General features: G+C 45.7%; 1 protein-coding gene across 1 annotated transcript; it reads left to right on the top strand.

Moving 5' to 3' along the window:
* The first annotated feature begins 15,266 nt into the window (after nt 1-15,266).
* On the top strand, nt 15,267-17,131 carry LOC112897646. Its single transcript, XM_025965998.1, has 3 exons — nt 15,267-15,388; nt 15,492-15,868; nt 15,968-17,131. Exons 2-3 carry the CDS (start codon nt 15,635-15,637, stop codon nt 16,730-16,732), a joined length of 999 nt encoding a protein of 332 aa, XP_025821783.1. The 5' UTR covers nt 15,267-15,388; nt 15,492-15,634; the 3' UTR covers nt 16,733-17,131.
* Nucleotides 17,132-17,768: the final 637 nt, after the last annotated feature.

The raw sequence follows: 17,768 nt of genomic DNA, 5'->3' as shown, positions 1-17,768 counted from the left end.
GGATCCTGCGTTCGGTGGTTTATCGGGACGTTACCCGACAGACCAATAGTTTTATACTGTTTGAAGTACGAGGTAGCCCTTCAGTGAGGACTCGCGTACTTGAGCCGGTATAATTCAGGTTGGTTCTGCCACAGCTGGTATCAGAGCTAACAATTGTACCCTGGAGATATAATTAGCCTTAAAAAGTAATTTTTAGTATAAAATTTCATTAATCAAGTATTTGTGAAATACGTTGATTCGTTAAGGATTATGTATAGTACATAAGCCCTAGGGTAATGTTATTATGGGAATTAAAGGTGGCTGTAATATGTATATATATGACTAACTTCCAGCATTACTTTTCAGTTGAAACTTAATTTTGTGCACAATTCAACTTTACATTATGTAACGACATCTTCGATCGGGAGGTAAGAAGGTAAGAATCCTCAGCCAACTGAGGGAGCTTGGCCTTCCTGTCGGTGATGCGAACCGAACGCTGTTTCTCAAGCAGTGGCCTACTTGAGATGCTGCCAATGTATCAATTTCGATTGATCACATTGGGAGTATATGGTTCGGCGCAGGGTATGGCGATCGCTGTTCATACCCCCGCATTTTTGCGGTACCCCCGTGAATACGTTATCCAATAACGTATGTTAACGTTGTCTGTACGGCGGTAATTGTACAGATGCTATTTCTATAGTGAGCAGTAATGAATGGGGACGCTTTCATGACATGCTGGCATGAAAGGTTCATTGGATATATATATGCATTGTGGTTTTCTGCAGGTACACTAACCACGATTCCGAAACTAGGACGGATAGGATTTATCGACTAGTTAATAGTGAGAGACGTATTTATATTGTGCCACCGTAACTAACCACGTAAGACCAAGATTACTTGGCAGTTAATTTTTGTTTGTGAGATCGGTTAGTACGTGCATGCATAATCCATTAATCAACTAAATTGAATGCTTAAATTGATGCTTTCTAAGAAATAGGCAACATGTTGGTATTCCTTAATTTGGGTAAGTAGGAATTTTTAGTTGGGTATCTTAGGCATCCATCTGATTTCCAGCCTTTGCTGTTATCAGAATTAGCTATCCTAATCCACTTTACCTTGTAAACTTTCTCAACAGGGTAAAAATATCTTACCATTTGCATTGTTGTCGCAGATGGCTGCTCCTACTAGTACCTTTTGGGATCAGGAGGGGCACTTTCATACCAATGGTTTACATTGGTAAGGGTTTCCTCGTCTTTTGTGGGAATCCTTGAGTATGTTTCATTATACAGAGCCTCCTCTGTATGATGGGGTAGAGTATCTTGAAAAAGGAGTTTCCCGCTGCAGGGTTAAGATGATAATTCCTCAACACCCTTTCCGCTCCTTATGGCCTCCCATAGAAGTGGAAGTGGTTGGATATCGTCTAGTGGATACTCTTGAAACTGCTGCTTTAGAAGCTATCAAACTCTTCTGCAATCAACATCCTATTGAAGTTGCCGCATATCCTATTGGGTTATTTCCTACCATAGACCCGGGTAATTCGGACTGGGATTTTCGGATAGACCATCATGGTCATCTGCTAGGAGATCTGGCTGAAGAAACCGTCCGTATCGTTACCAGGTTCATGGACGTGCAATATCATTATCAAATGCTACTGCGTCATGGGGTAAGTCAGATAACTGGTGTGGCTCAAAGCCACTATCGGAATGCTGACCACCAAGTAACCCAAATAGAATAGTTACAAGCTTTGGTAACACAAAAGGATGAAATTATTGCAGCAAGAGATGAAACAATTCTTCATCGCGAAGATCAGATCAATGAGAGTGATCATCTTATCACTCAACGTGACGCTGTTATAGAATTTCTACAAGAGCAAATTCATGATCTGATACTCGAAGCGGATGATGCCCAGGCTCATATTGAAGAATTGCAGCAGCAACCCATACTCCCCGCTATACCCATAGTACCTGAAGAAGAAGAAGAAGAAGACCCAGAGGAGATTGAGGGTATTTCAGAAATTGACTCTGAGCATGGGGACCCTGTTATTAGTCCCCATCACTCTCTTTCTGGCAGTCAGTCTTCTGTAGGAAATTTCGACGATTTTTAGTAAATCGTCGACTTTCGAGATGTAATCTAAGGGAATGTAATAGTTTAAGTAGTCAAACCTCGCGCCATTTGATGTAATATAGATGGCCTATGTAGTGAACTTTCGACATGCGAAGTGGGAACTATCTGAGTCAGCAATGTAATATAATTTCCGGTTTTATCATCTTGTTCATTATCTTTAATTCTGAGATGAGATGATTGTGCGGAATATATGCATTGTTTATGTCTTCTTAAATTGGGAGTAAGGATATATGGTTAATAATGGACATCTCCTTTATTTCAGATGGTTGGAGCTACACGGGGAACCCCGGAGGGTTTCCGGGCTGATCAGGCCAGCGGTTCTCAGCAACCGCCACCACCTCCTCCCAACCTTGCCGAAGTCATGGCTCGGCAAACGGAATTGCTTAATTTGCTGGTTCAAGCACAGCAGAATCAGCAGCATCAATTCCGAGGAGGCCGGGATGATCGTAATCCTCCTGTGGCTAGTTACCAAGATTTCCTCAGTACTCAACCGCCTTTCTTCAGTAAGGCCGAGGAACCATTGGATGCCGATGCCTGGCTCCACATCATTGAATCGAAGTTCGCTCTCCTGACCATACCTTGTGCGGATTCTAGCAAGGCTTCCTTTGCTGCTCAACAACTTCGTGGTGCTGCTAGAATATGGTGGAACAATTTCTATGCCATGCAACCTGCAGGGCATATCATCACATGGGATGAATTCCGGGTCGCCTTTCGAGCGCATTATATTCCCGCAGGACTGTTGGAACGAAAACTTAATGAGTTCCTGGCTCTTACTCAAGGTGCCAATACGGTTCTGCAGTACGCACAGAATTTCAATCATCTGTGCCAGTATGCAGGGTATCATGCAGATAATGATACCAAGAAACAAGACCGCTTCCGTCGGGGCCTGAACACCAAACTCAAGGAACGCCTGAACCTTGTGAGGGCTAATACTTTTAGTGAGTTGGTCAATATGGCCTTAACTCAAGAAGACTGCATTGTGGCGCAGTATGCTGAGAAGAAGCGGAAGAACCCTGCTGGACCCTCGAGTGCTCAACCACCGAGGTATCGGGTTGTTTCCAATACGCCGCCCAGAGCACCACAGCGCAATGCTCCAACGGGTAGATTGGTTTTTAGGCCGCCTCAGCAGCAAGGAAGGTACAGACCTCCTGCGCCCCCGCAACAAGCACAACAATCTGGCCAACGGCCAAATATTCAGCAAGTGCCACAGAAAGGCAGCAACTATCGCTGCTACAATTGCGGAAGTGCGGACCATTTCATTCGAGATTGCCCGCGGCCTAAGAAACCTAATCAAGGGCAGAGCTCCACCCAGGGAAACCAGAGTAAGGGCAAGAAGCCAGTGATGCAAGTCCGGCAAGGACGAATTAACTTCACCACTCTTGCAGAACTTTCAGATGGAGCTCCCGTCATGTCGGGTACATTTTCTATCTACCATAAACCAGTTGTTACTTTATTTGATTTCGGAGCAACCCATAGCTTTATTAGTAACAACTGTGGTACCCGACTAGGACTTGAATCTTGTCCTATCCAGGGGTCATATATGATCACTACCCCTGGAGGAAATATTACTTCCAACCGAATAAGTAGATATGTGCCAATTCAGTTAGGTAGTAAAGAGATCAAAACTGATTTGGTTTTACTCAGTTTAGAGGGTATCGATGTCATACTTGGGACAAACTGGATGACTGAACATCGAGTCCAGTTAGATATATCTTCCCGAGTTATCGAAATTGATTCACCATATTGTGGAGCCATTACTCTTGTTCTGCCTCCGCCAGAATATCTACACCCTTGCGCATATGCTATCACAGATATCAAAGTCAAAGATATTCCGATAGTATGTGAATTTCCCGATGTCTTTCCAGACGATTTGCCTGGAATGCCCCCAGATAGAGACATCGAGTTCATCATTGAACTTCAACCGGGCACTGCTCCAATTTCCAAGAGGCCGTATCGCATGCCTCCAAACGAATTAGCAGAACTGAAAATTCAGCTCCAAGATCTTCTTGATAAGGGTTATATACGCCCCAGTGCTTCACCTTGGGGTTGTTCTGCTCTCTTTGTTAAGAAGAAAGACGATAGCCTGAGACTATGTGTCGACTACCGTCCACTCAATGCGGTTACTATCAAAAATAAGTATCCTCTTCCCCGCATTGATATCTTATTCGATCAACTAGCTGGAGCAAAGGTCTTTTCTAAGATTGATTTACGCTCCGGTTATCATCAGATCAAGATCAGGCCTAGTGACATTCCAAAAACGGCCTTCTCAACCAGATATGGACTTTATGAATATCTGGTTATGTCATTTGGACTTACAAATGCACCGGCATATTTCATGTATCTCATGAATTCCGTATTTATGCCGGAACTCGATAAATTCGTGTGGTCTTCATCGATGATATTATGATATACTCCAGAACCAAAGAAGACCATGCTAATCATTTACGTGTCGTTCTTCAACGACTACGTGATCATCGCCTTTATGCCAAATTCTCGAAATGTGAATTCTGGCTGGATAGTGTGAAATTTTTGGGACATACTATCTCCAGTCAAGGCATATCAGTTGATCCAACTAAAGTTCAAGAAGTTATGGACTGGAACCCTCCCACTTCAGTCCATCAAATCTGAAGTTTTCTTGGATTGGCAGGATATTATCGCCGATTCATTCCAGACTTCTCCAAGATAGCTAAACCTATGACTGAGCTACTCAAGAAAGAAGTTAAGTTCCGTTGGGATGATAAGTGTGAGGAAGCATTTCACACCTTGAGAAAACTTCTAACGACTGCTCCAGTACTAGCTCAGCCAGATAGTACCCAGCCTTTTGATGTCTATTGTGACGCTTCTGGAACTGGCCTTGGTTGTGTTCTTATGCAAAACAACCGGGTTATTGCTTATGCATCCCGCGCACTTCGGACTCATGAGCAAAATTATCCAACACATGATCTTGAATTGGCAGCAGTTATTCATGCTCTCAAGATCTGGAGACATCATCTTATGGGTGCTAAGTGTAACATTTACACTGACCATAAGAGCCTCAAGTATATTTTCACTCAAGCTGATCTAAATATGAGGCAAAGGCGTTGGTTGGAGTTAATCAAAGATTATGACCTTGAGGTACACTATCATCCGGGCAAAGCTAATGTGGTTGCGGATGCACTTAGCCGCAAGTCACATTGTCATTGCTTAACCATATCCACCTTAAATGACACTCTTTGCCATCAAATGAGGAGACTCAATCTTGAGATTATTCCCCAAGGTGGTTTAAACTTGATTTCCGTTGAGTCTACTCTGCGGGATAAAATCATCATGTCGCAGCTACGTGATGAGGGTGTCAAAATTATCAAATCCAAGCTATCCCAGGGAGAAGCTAAATATCGGTGTTTTCACACTGATCATCAAGGAGTCCTATGGTTCAACGATCGGATTGTTGTGCCTAAGGATCATCAACTTCGTAAGCAAATCCTTGACGAAGCACATTTGTCCAAATTCTCTATTCATCCTGGTAGCACCAAGATGTATCAAGATCTTCGGCAATATTTTTGGTGGACCAGAATGAAGAGAGAAATTGCCAAATATGTATCCGAGTGTGATACGTGCCAGAGAGTTAAAGCTAGCCATTTAAAAGCCTCTGGTACGCTTCAGCCATTACCCATTCCGTCATGGAAATGGGAAGACATTAGCATGGATTTCATTGTCGGTCTTCCCAACACATCTTAAAAACATGACTCCATATGGGTGATCATAGATAGACTCATAAAAACAGCTCATTTTCTTCCGGTGCATACCACTTACTCTGCTAAGAAGTATGCCGAGGTCTATCTGGAACAAATCGTTCGATTGCATGGGGTTCCAAAAACCATCATCTCTGATCGAGGGCCCCAATTTATCGCACGGTTCTGGGAGTAGTTACAATCAGCCCTAGGAACCAAATTGATTCGAAGCTCTGCATATCATCCCCAGACTGATGGGCAGACTGAGCGAGTTAACCAAATCCTTGAAGACATGCTCCGAGCTTGTATTATTCACTATGGTGCAAGCTGGGACAAGTGCCTTGCTCTAGCTGAATTTGCTTACAACAACAGTTATCAAGCTAGTCTTCAAATGGCTCCTTTCGAAGCGTTATATGGTCGCAGATGTCGAACTCCTTTGAGTTGGTCAGAGACCGGTGAACGCAAGATTTTCGGACCAGACCTAGTCGTTGAAGCCGAAGATAAGGTTAAGATTATTCAATCTAATCTTAAAACCGCTCAGTCCAGACAAAAGAGTTATGCAGATAAGAGGAGAAAACCTCTACAATTTCAAATAGGAGATTTTGTCTATCTCCGAGTGTCTCCAACTAAAGGTGTCCAACGTTTTGGCATAAAGGGGAAGTTAGCACCTCGATATGTCGGACCCTTCGAAATTTTAAATGTTTGTGGCCCAGTGGCTTACAAACTTCGTCTTCCGTCTCAATTGGCTGCTATTCACGATGTCTTCCATGTCTCTCAACTTAAGAAGTGTGTCAAAGTACCCACGGAAATCGTTGAGACATGTGCCATTGAGATTGAATCCGATTTATCGTACATCGAGCAACCTCTTCGAATTCTGGATACTAAGGAAAGATTCACCAGAAGAAGGGTAGTTAAGATGTACAAGATCTTATGGGATCATCACACCGAAGAAGAAGCGACTTGGGAAACTGAGTCTTATCTTCAACGGAATTTTCCAGACTTCCTTCAAGCCAATCCCCAAATCTAATCATTCTGTTCTACTCAACTTCGGAATCTCGGGACGAGATTCTTTTTAAGGGGGGAAGGCTGTAACATTCCTGTAATTAGAATCTGGACACTAGGTATTAGTGTGTTGTATGTATGTTAAGGTTTGTATAAAGGAATAGGGGTGTATTTGTAAATCATGAGTTTTATAAATTCTTATGTGCAAGTGTGTGAAAATGTTCTTAAGTGTCAAATTTCAGATGGCTATAGAAAAGAAAAGAGCAAAAGTTAAATAAACTTAAGGGGAATAGACTTTATATGAAATTAAGGACCTTTATGTAATTAATACAAAAATATAAGGATTTACATGTGAAAGGGTAAAAGATAAAAGTAAAACTTAGTTTTACCTAAGGACTAAAGTGTAAAAAGAGCTAGTCATGATTACTGCAGAAGAACTTACAAAAAGACCCCAAACATTAGGGCATTTTATTTTAATTAACACATAAAGTTTATAATTTGAATTGTGTTCAAAAATTCAAAATAAAACCGTACCCTTTAAGATTTTAAACCCAAGCCTTAAAGTAATATTGTAGAGTTTGAAAAACTCTACAACTTTCATGTTGAGCACTTTTTCATTTGACCTTTGTAGCAGTAGAAAAATTTTAGTTTACAGTGGGGTCCCTGAACTTTTTGAGAATTGCAAATAGATCCCCTGACACCTCCCTGCTTCGTCTTCCTCTGACCCCGCCGCTTCCCCCTTCTGCTCTGCTCCTGTCGCCGCCGCCCACCGCCGGCACAGCTTCCCGAGCACCACCTCCTGCTGGATTTCTCTTCCACGCGTCGCTCCTTGCCTTCTCCACTTCTGCTCCCCTCCCTTCCTGGCCTCACGCGCGCGCGCCACGGCAACCCGAGGCCCTCGCCGGCCGCCACCTCCTGGTCACCGTGGACAGGCCATCCTGGTGCCTTAACTCACTCTCTCTCGTGCGCAGCAACATTACTTCAACACACACGGCCTATTCTGTTACTCCGAGAGCCCAATTTCGAGCGCCCGAGCTGCATTCCGCCGCCGCCGTCCCGTTCCACTCCGGCCGCGCACGGCACGCCCGTGGGCAGCCCACACCGGACCTCCTCCGCCCCAACCAACACCCGCACCAGCTTTCCCGTGTCTTGCTCGTGCTCGACGACCCACTGATTTTCCCCAATTTCCACTGAAGCCTTGTCCCCGACGAGCGCCGCCGCCGCCGCCGCTTTCGGCCTCCACCGTGGGCAGCTCGCTCCGGGTACTCTCACGCCACCACGACTCTCTGGCCAGCACCACATCATCGTCCTGAAGCTGTTCGACCCATCCATTGGTTCCCTAGTGCACCACAGAGCCTTCCCGACGCTCGCCGGTGTTCTTCCTCGCCGCCGCCGCATCGGTCTCCGTCGATTCCCCTTGATCCAGCGTGTTTTCATTCAATTAATTGCACGTACACGTTCCCCGGGACTCACCGGTTCTCGTGCGCAGGATCTTGGCCAACGTTCATAGCCGGAGCACCCTCGTCGCCGTCGACCCCTCCGCCGCCGCCTCGGGTCCTCATCGGGATCCCTCTTTCCGGCCGTCCCAGCCCTCGACAAGTGGAGCAACGGGATCACCGTAAGCTCCTGACCCTATCCCTGCACTTGGACCTCGCCGCCGGTGACCGCCGTCGCCGGAACACGGTCGCCTCCAACTTGCTCTGTTCGGGTTCACGGCCAAGGACTTCGGGTTAGAAGGAATAGAAGTCGAGGGGGTTTTGTGCAAAGGAGTAGACTCAGATGAATAGTACCGAGGGACCTCCTTATGTAAATATTGCTGCCAACTTAGAAATACTATATCTCCTCGAGGAAAACTCATAAAATTGCAAACTAAATTTTGTTGGAATCCTCAGATAAAGATCTACAACTTTACTTAAAGAATCAACTTCAGTTTCTGTATGCTTGGTGATCTAATTTAAATATTAAATCTAGTTGCTTGTAGGCTTTGGAAATGCATAGTAATTCATAGAAAAATGATAAAATAGTAAAACTAGTGATGATAATTCTCTTTTAACATATAGAATTGAAGAAAAATAATCATCATGGTATGGTAGTATTATTTTCTTATGGTATAAGTTTTATTAGAAATAAGGAGTAGTTTCTTTAGTATAATTAATAAATACAATTTTAAATGTTCAAAAATCATGAAAATAGATTAAGGTTCTGTTTTGTAATATTGTAACATGTTATTAAGTTTCCAACCAAGGGTTAGGTATTAAATAATTTAGATATAATATAGTTGATTTATAATGTAATGGTAACTCAAGTTCATATAAGTAATTAGTATAGTCATTATATAAAGCCTTTAATATAAATGTTAGGAACCACCCCACCTGTTGCCTCATGCCACTAGATAGATACTTAACGTAATTAGGTTTACTGTTTAATGTATCTAAGTGAACTAATTAATACTCGATAAATGACTGCCCAGTACTGGGTAGTTAGGAAATTTATCAAAATGACATGTTAATTATTTTGGATTGCAACTTTATCGGGAAGTAAAATAAAAGTAAAAGTATTCCATAACTTGTAATTTTTGCATTTCATATAGACTCGACCACTCTCGCTGACGGGGATTATCAGCTGATCCCGGAACAAGAAGAAGTTTATTCTGAAGACCCCGGGAATCTCGTCGCGGATTTCTCTGAAGCCCCGAACCAAGGTTCGGAAGAAAATAGTTTGACTAACCCTAACCCTACCAGCGAAGGCAAGCCCCGGACATAACCCCTACTTTATTACACTGTAACCTATGCTATTATTTATATATCTCTTTATGCATTACGTTCTAGGAGTTGTTTGGAAACTTAGTTGCATTATTCTAGGAACCAATGTATTGAACACTAGAACTTGAGTCCGACTAGCTGCTCTGCTTATAGGACCGGTACAAGTCGAGTGATTTCCTGTCACTCGCGCGATTTAGGAATTGTAATGTTTACATTCCTGCTATCACTATAAGGATGCCGGACGGGAGTTTTATGAGGTATCATGGTCAAGATGATACCCCGTCTGTGTTGATGAATTTGTTAAGGTCGCAGTGTGTGGTAGCGGTGGTTAAGCGTTTGAAAGTACTAGCCACATGCCGTGAAATATGGTAAGCGGTAAGCCTAGTAACCGATCGGCCCGAGGAGTGGACATACCACCCACCACATGTATTTGCTTCTTTTGGTTACTTTGTTCGACGTGTAGGCATACGTGTTGCTGGGCAACCAGGAGTACGGGTTTTGTAGTCGCGCTACAGACGTACGTCCTGCACTTTGGAAGTGCGTATGACCTGCAGTCGCTTGTGGTGGCACTGATCCACGAGTCGGAATGAAAGGCAAACGGTTGCTTCGGAACAACCCTGTGGTGTTCCAAGCGTGTGAGTTAGGTTTACCTTGCAAGGGTTGAATCTCGATTCAGAATCGTCCGCCTCTCACGATGTATGAGACTGCTTATCCCCTTTATCACATAGAGTAACAAGAGCAATTATGTGATTATTCAAGATGATGTTTGAATAAAGATTCTACCATACTTGAGTAGTTATAGGTGCTTACCTAGAATGGTTAATCAACTAGAACCTGAAAGCTAAAAGTTGAAAATAAGGATCTACTCTTTGTTGGTTTTCAGCTAAAAACCCTACCCAAAGCTAAAAGCCATCATGAGTCTAGTTATGGGCTAAGATATACCCAATTCCGGGTAAGTCTTGCTGAGTATTAGTATACTCAGCCTTGCTTTTGTTGATTTACTCCAGGAAATTCTTCTGATGAGCCAGCGTTCATTACACCGTGGCCCTACCCCTTGCCTGATGGTTGGTCCGTGGAATGGGATCCGTCCCCGGCCAACACAGATTCCGCCGAGTGATATTATGCCAAGGCTAGCATAATATCTGTAATGACGACGTGTATAATGACTACGCTTTTCAAACTCCGCTGCTTTGACTAGAAACCTGAACTTGTTTTGTAATAATCTCTCCTTAGTGGGAGCTAATGTTACTTTATATATCCTTGTAATATAACTGCCTGTGGTGTAAATTATTTTGGCATTATATCTCTGGACTCACCTTCGTGTGAGGTACCTTGTTGGATCCTGCGTTCGGTGGTTTATCGGGACGTTACCCGACAGACCAATAGTTTTATACCGTTTGAAGTACGAGGTAGCCCTTCAGTGAGGACTCGCGTACTTGAGCCGGTATAATTCAGGTTGGTTCTGCCACATAGCCGTTACAGCCAAACCGAACAGTCCGCCATACAGGATCGGACAGTCCGATTTGACGAAACTTTCTGTCCAGAAGTTGGAGGAAAACCGGACTGTCCGATGTAATGGACCGGACTGTCCGGTGTAATGGACCGGACTGTCCGGGGGTGCCGGACTGTCCGATGTAAAGAACCGGACAGTCCGGTTCAGACGTGAAGTGCCGAAAACCAAGCTATGTGTGCACCTTTTCTCTCATGTGCTCTGTTTCTCAAGGTACGCAATGCAAAGACTCGATCATAAGGCACTTAGCAAATTTTCAAGCAAACTAACATCAGCCCCTCTTAATAGTACGGCTATCTAGCCTAAAAACCCGGTCGAATTCTTCTATACTCTTCTTTGGACCGGCAAAAATAAAATTCCTATGTTATACCTTTGCTTCGAGCTATCCGTTTTGAGTCTCTTCTTAGATCCTTGCGCCATTCGCTCCTTTTCAACTATTCATTTATGAACCATCCTACACTCATAAATCTCAATGAAGCAGTTAGTCCACTTATAGTTATCATTAATTACCAAAACACAATTTAGGGGTCTAAATGCTTTCAAAGGCTTGGTGCAGCTAATATGCTTTTGAGGGGTAAATGGCTGCATATGCGGTGCTGCGCACATATTCTCAACCTCATCGTCAAAGATGGCATGGACGTCATTGGAAGTGCCGTTTCAAACATCCGAGACAGTATTGCTTATTGGGTTGCTACACCAAAGAGGTATGAAAAGTTTGAGAAAATAGCTTTAGATGAAAATGTTGAATTGGTCAAGAAGTTGCAACTAGATTGCAAAACTAGATGGAACTCAACCTATGTCATGCTTAGAATTGCTATACCCTATAGAAAGATTTTTGAACGCTTGGATGAGCTTGATAGGAACTATGTTTGTCCACCACCAAATGATTGGATATTTGCTAGTATAGTTTGTGAGAAATTAGAATTATTCTATGACCTTACTGAGTTATTTTCTGGGACTAAATATGTGACAGCCAACCTTTTCTTCCCTAAAGTATGTGAGATTAAACTTAAGATCAAATCTTGGGAGCATGATGAATATGAAACAATTAGAAAAATGTCTGCTGCCATGATAGAAAAGTATGATAAGTATTGGACTGATATACATGGTCTTATGGCTGTTGCTGTCATTCTTGATCCACGTCTTAAGATGATAATGTTACATGCTTGCTATATTGCCCTTTTTGGTGAAGAACATGCTGAAATTTATGTGACAGAGGCCCATGAATTGCTATCTGATTTGATGAAACAATACCATGTTAAGGAACAAGAGTTTGTTAGTACATCATCTAGTGGTGCTAGTTTTTCAGTTGATGCAGCTGGTGTGTTGTCTATTTTTAAAATCCTTGCTGCCAATAAGAAGATTACTAGCTTTGTTAGAAGTAAGAATGAGCTAGATCGCTATTTGGATGAAGAAACTCTTCCTCATGATGAGAATGAATATTTTGATATCCTTAGTTGGTGGAAGTTGGAGAGGACTCGGTATCCCATTTTGAGGCAAATTGCTCGTGACATCTTAGCTATTCCAATCACAACAGTAGCTTCGGAATCAGCTTTTAGCACTAGTGGAAGGATTTTGAGTGAGCATCGCAGTCGTCTTACTCTTAAAATGTTGGAGGCTTTGATATGTGGTCAAAGTTGGCTTCGTCATACTCTTAAAGGTAGTACTCTAGAATGTATTTTTAATATAAGACCTGTAAATTGTATCTACTAATATATATGAAACTTGTTTGTAGATGACGGTGATGGGAGGGTCAATAGCTTCTGGTCATGTCTTGAAGATATTCAAGAAGATATGAAGGATTCTTGCATCAGCACTGTTGATTCCGACTAATGATTTCTAATATTTGCTCAATTGGACTTTTATGTAATAATGGTTTTGAACACGGACTCTTGTATGGTTGCATATGATTGTTTCTGTTAATGTGTGATGTATCATGTATTCATATATGAGACCAGTTTATTTATTTGCCTAGATTTATTTATCTCGTAAAATAAATAGTGTTTACTTGCTGTTGAAATATAATATGTGCTTGATTTTCTAAAGTTTGCGGGTACGGGCGTGCCCGCGGGTACGCGGATATCCGCGGATAGCGGTTACGGGCGTGGTTTCGTGCCCGTGGCGGGTTGCGGGCGCGGGTGCGGGTACGGATTTTAGTACGCGGATACGGATATACAAAGTTAATATCCGCAAGGATATTATCCGTTGCCATCCATCTATAGCTAGCTAGTTACGTACTACCTCATGACTCCGGACGCGATCGAGGAGGGCCGAGCGGCGGTGCAGACGGCGAGGCAGAAGACGGCCGAGTCCGCGGCGTCGCCCCGGTCGCCGCCGCAGCCGCTTGCGAGGTAGCCGCGCTTGAAGCGGCGGCGGCCCTGGTCGCTGCAGCGCAGCATCTGCATCTTGATCGCGTCGCCGCGCCGCCGCCGCCTCCTCTTGGCCTCCCTCGCCATCATCGCCCGCAGCTGCGGAGCCGTGCCTGACGACGACCCTCTGCACCATGGATGGTGGATCATATTCTCCTCTTTTTTCTCGGTGCTTGTCGCTTTTATAGCAGAAAGAACGCACAAGGGAGGCAGGCCTGAAGAATGGAGGACAGGCGATCAGTGCTATTTATCAATGGCCGTATCGTCCATAGATCACGATTTGAGAGGACAAGTTCGATCTGGAGGGGGCAAAAACATGGATTTTTAATGCTTTGTGATCTGACCTCGATGCATTATTCAGGCAGCAGAAGCAGGAATGGTCGGTGATGACAATGGCTGATTGCAGCCGCCTCACTCCATAATCACGTGCAAACCCATCCAGTTCGTTCATCAAGCAGTTAACGAGGGTGCGTGCGGTGCAGGCCCCTTGGCTCGTGGGAGGCGCGTGCACGAAGAAGCTTGCGTCGGGATACTTTCTCGGCGCGGCTGCCCAGGTCGAGAAAGGGCTCAATTGGCTTCGTGGGTTGGAGGACCAGGACGGCTCAAGACAGAATTTTTTTAAAAAAAGGGTTAAAAAAGTTAAATTTGGAAAAAAGGTGTCGATTTGAAAAATTTTCAAAAATAAGTATCTCCCGTCCGATCAACGGGCGGAAAGCGTGAGGCCGAACACCTCCCGTCCATCCAACGGAAGGTACCAAATTTTTTTTAGACCCCTCACAAGGATCTCGAAACTTTTCTTCGGCATCCCGCCCTGTTGGGGCGGGAGGTGCCCAGACGCCCACGCTTTGCTTTCCGGGCGGGGCGTCTCGACGCTCATCGCTGCCCTCCTGGCCGGTCACTTCTGCTGCTGGGTTACATGGCGCTGTCGTTTTCTCGCCCACAGTGAACGCTCGATCGCCGACGTATCGGGGAAATAGGATCGATCGCGAATCGGAAGAAAACGGCGCATACGACGCGGTGAAACCGGGCAAGGAAGGACAGCATCTTCTCTTTCCACGGCTTCAGTTGACGCGTGTGGTGGCTCTGGGGCGATTGGATCGACGTACTGTGAAGCCAGCGGAAGAGTGGCACTAGCACCCGTACGTCATTGGATCTACATGATGCCTACACTGATAGCCTATGCATGGCTAGCAGGACTTGCTAGCAAGCCTAGCGCAACCACTGCTCTGTGGTAGGGAGTGACTACGTGACATCTCAATCAGCGAAAGTTTCGGAGTCTAGTGGTGCTAGCCTGCTAGTCAGGAGTAGGAGCAGCGAGGTGTTCGGTTCTCGTACAACCCAGCAGTAGAAGTGACCGGCCAGGAGGACAGCGATGAGCGGCGAGACGCTCTGCCCGGAAAGCAAAGTGTTTTGACACCACGGGAGGGGTTTCTTCACGAATATTTACGAATAAAAAAAAATTTATTCGCGAAGAGACAATCAGGAGAGGTCTGAAAAATTATTTGGCACCTCCCGCCCGTTGGATGGGCGGGAGGTATCTATTTTTGAAAATTTTTCAAATCGGCACCTCTTTTTCAAATTTATTTTTTTAATTTTTTTAAAAAACAAATACTTCGGCCCACGAATGAAAACAGAGGAGACAAAAATAGCCCAGCTCAGCCCGCAACCGGCAAAGGCGTCGCTCGGCCCCACCAGGCCCGCCTCGTGGCCATCGGGTATTCGGCGGTCGTCTGCAAAGAAGTCAGTCAACGTCTCCGCTGACGTCTGCTTTGACAGCGTCTCCTAGCCCTTCCGACTAGCAGCTGCACAGGCACAATCAGACGCACGCCCCCGGCCCTGCTCCGTCGTCTCCTCCGTCCGGCCGCCGCCACGAAGGCGCGAGCAACAAGCCGCCGGCCGGCGCCGCTACCTGCGTGCTCGGTCGATCAGCTTGTAAGTTGCCTATCCCCCCTTCTATGCCTTTTACTCCAATTGGTAATCGATAGCACGGTGACTTGATTTTCTTCCGCCCGTATATGTGTATCTTCTCCGCTAGACGCTTCTAGTGTTTCGAGGTCGAGGGTGGAAGAACAAAGGGGATCGAGGGAAACCAGCCTGCAGTAGTCTCTGGTAAGGCAAAAGGAGATCGCGGAGAACACACAAGGGCAGGGGCAGCCAAGGCAAAGGGCACGCACCACGATGCACGCGTCCGCCGCGTGGAAGATCGAGAGCTTCACTCATTTCAGAGATGACGACGGGAACTACAGGGCGCGGTGCGAGCGCTGCCAGAAGGTGTTGCCCGCAGATGCTAGGAAATACGGCCCGTCCACCCTGCGGAGGCATGCCACGGTCTGCAGGGGACGGAAAACTGCTTCGGGCGTTGTTGTCAAGCAGATCAAGCCCATCACAACGCTAGCTGCCGACACTTGCAAGGTAGGTTCTTCTTGTTCCCTGCACTCTCGGGTCGACTAGCTAATTTCTTTTCCTCCGTAGATCCAAGTACCTGATCTTTCTTTTCTGTAACACAAGCAGGGCATCGCCGTCCGCTTCACCCCGGCCGACCAGATCGAGGAGCAGCAGAAACGCTGCGCAGCGTACTCGAAGCAGGCGCTCCCCTTTGCAATCACCACATTCTTGGCATACGTGGATGCTCCGTCTGCCTCCAGTACGAAAACGACCTTCAAGGTCGCCATGGCAGCCTTCTTCCTCGCAGTGCCCGCTGACCTCGTCTGCATGACCAGGCCACCAAAGTGGGGCAGTCTCTTGACCTACCTCTCGTGGTTCCTTCTGGTGCTAGTGTCGTACCTCCTGCTCATCTCGTTCAACGAGGGCTACAGCTACGCCATCCTCCCCGTGCCGATCCCCGTTGTTATCGCCCTCCTCCAACTCAACAGGTCTTCTCGAGCTCTCAACAGAGACATTGAAACTGGTCATCTGAATGCCGACACCGAAGATGAAGCTGTTCCAGCCGTGAACAACACTGCCAACAACCAAGAAACTGATCAAGATCTTGACGGCATCTTCAATTTGTCGGCTGGCATTGTGAACTTTGGTGGCCTCGTCAGCTTGATCTTTGCACGCTACATGGGAGGGCCAAATGAACTCACCATTGGTTTCTTCTTCTTCTTCACCATTGTCCTTGGCCTCTACCTCATGATGGCCACAACGGTGAGAACTGTGGCGCTCACTCTCCATGCAAGGCACCTCTCCTACCTGCTCATGTTCCTGCTAGTGAGCACCCTCATCGCCACCTTAACCCACAAAGTTCCGGACTCAGGAAGCGGTTCGCATGTTTAAAGTAATGGCCTTAAGTGCTTGGCCAGAAGGGATTGTTCAGATGCCGGATCAGCATTCAGAGGTGCAAGACTGATGGTGGGAATTGAAGCGTCACTTCGGCACTTGCCTAAGACAACAAGAAGAGTGAAAGGCTGCGCTCCTCATGTATACGGTTTGGGATATTTGGAAAGAGAGAAACCGGCGCGTCTTTGAAGGGAAGTCCATGGATGCATGCTATTCAGGTGGAGTACGAGATAAAGGAGGAAATCTTGCTGCGCAAGAGGGCAAGTGGAGGCCATGAGCATTTTTAGTTTATCTATGTCGTCGCTTTCCTGCATTCTGTTGTGTGACCTTCTATCTTGTATGTAATAACTATTTGTTAGAAAATTTTAAACTCGCCTCTATTTAAATGATAGCGCAGTGCTCTGCAGTCTTTTTCATAAAAAAATAAAAGTTCGTTACATGAATGTTTGCAATATATGTTTGGACTTGTGGAGCAATAATGGCCTCCAACAAGTTTTTGGGATGTTTCCAAAGAGCTTTTGGCTGCCAAGCTGCTGCTTCCATTTCTGATGATGAGGTAAGATGGACGAGATTTACACGGACTATGTTGGACATGGTGGTGGTGGTGTTCTCTGCGATGGTCGTGCTTGGCAGCGTCGCTGATGCATTACAGTTACAGCACCAAGCATGGGATGTGCATCGCCAAACAGAAGCCCGGACAGAACTCGACCGTTGCTGCCGCCCGTTCAGCACACGATCTTGACGTTCTGAAGTGGTGGAAGGACGCAGCAGCTAGCTGGAACTAGCAGACGAAGGATCGGTTGGCAAGGATGCTGCGGCCATGCCCACATGCAGAGCAAGCTAGCTTTCCTCTGAGCAGATCATAGCTGTAGCTGACCCGCTGCTCCGATCCACCGCGATCATTCATTGGATCGAAGGTCAAACCGGTCCTCTGATTTGCCCTGCCCGGCTCATGTTCACGGCGGCGGAGGTGGCTGGCGCCGCAGCAGAAAGGGCTTAGTGGTTTCGTGCGTTGGAAGGCCGTGATGGCCCA

This window comes from Panicum hallii, chromosome 6, assembly GCF_002211085.1.
Source record: "Panicum hallii strain FIL2 chromosome 6, PHallii_v3.1, whole genome shotgun sequence".
NCBI lineage: Eukaryota > Viridiplantae > Streptophyta > Magnoliopsida > Poales > Poaceae > Panicum > Panicum hallii.
This window is presented reverse-complemented; position numbering and strand designations above follow the sequence as displayed.

What these genes read in the sequence shown, in the direction of transcription:
- LOC112897646 (XM_025965998.1), top strand. Translation starts at nt 15,635, where the DNA reads ATGCACGCGTCCGCCGCGTGGAAGATCGAGAGCTTCACTCATTTCAGA. An exon ending in TAGCTGCCGACACTTGCAAG is followed by an intron (nt 15,869 to 15,967) that starts GTAGGTTCTTCT and finishes TAACACAAGCAG; the next exon opens with GGCATCGCCGTCCGCTTCAC.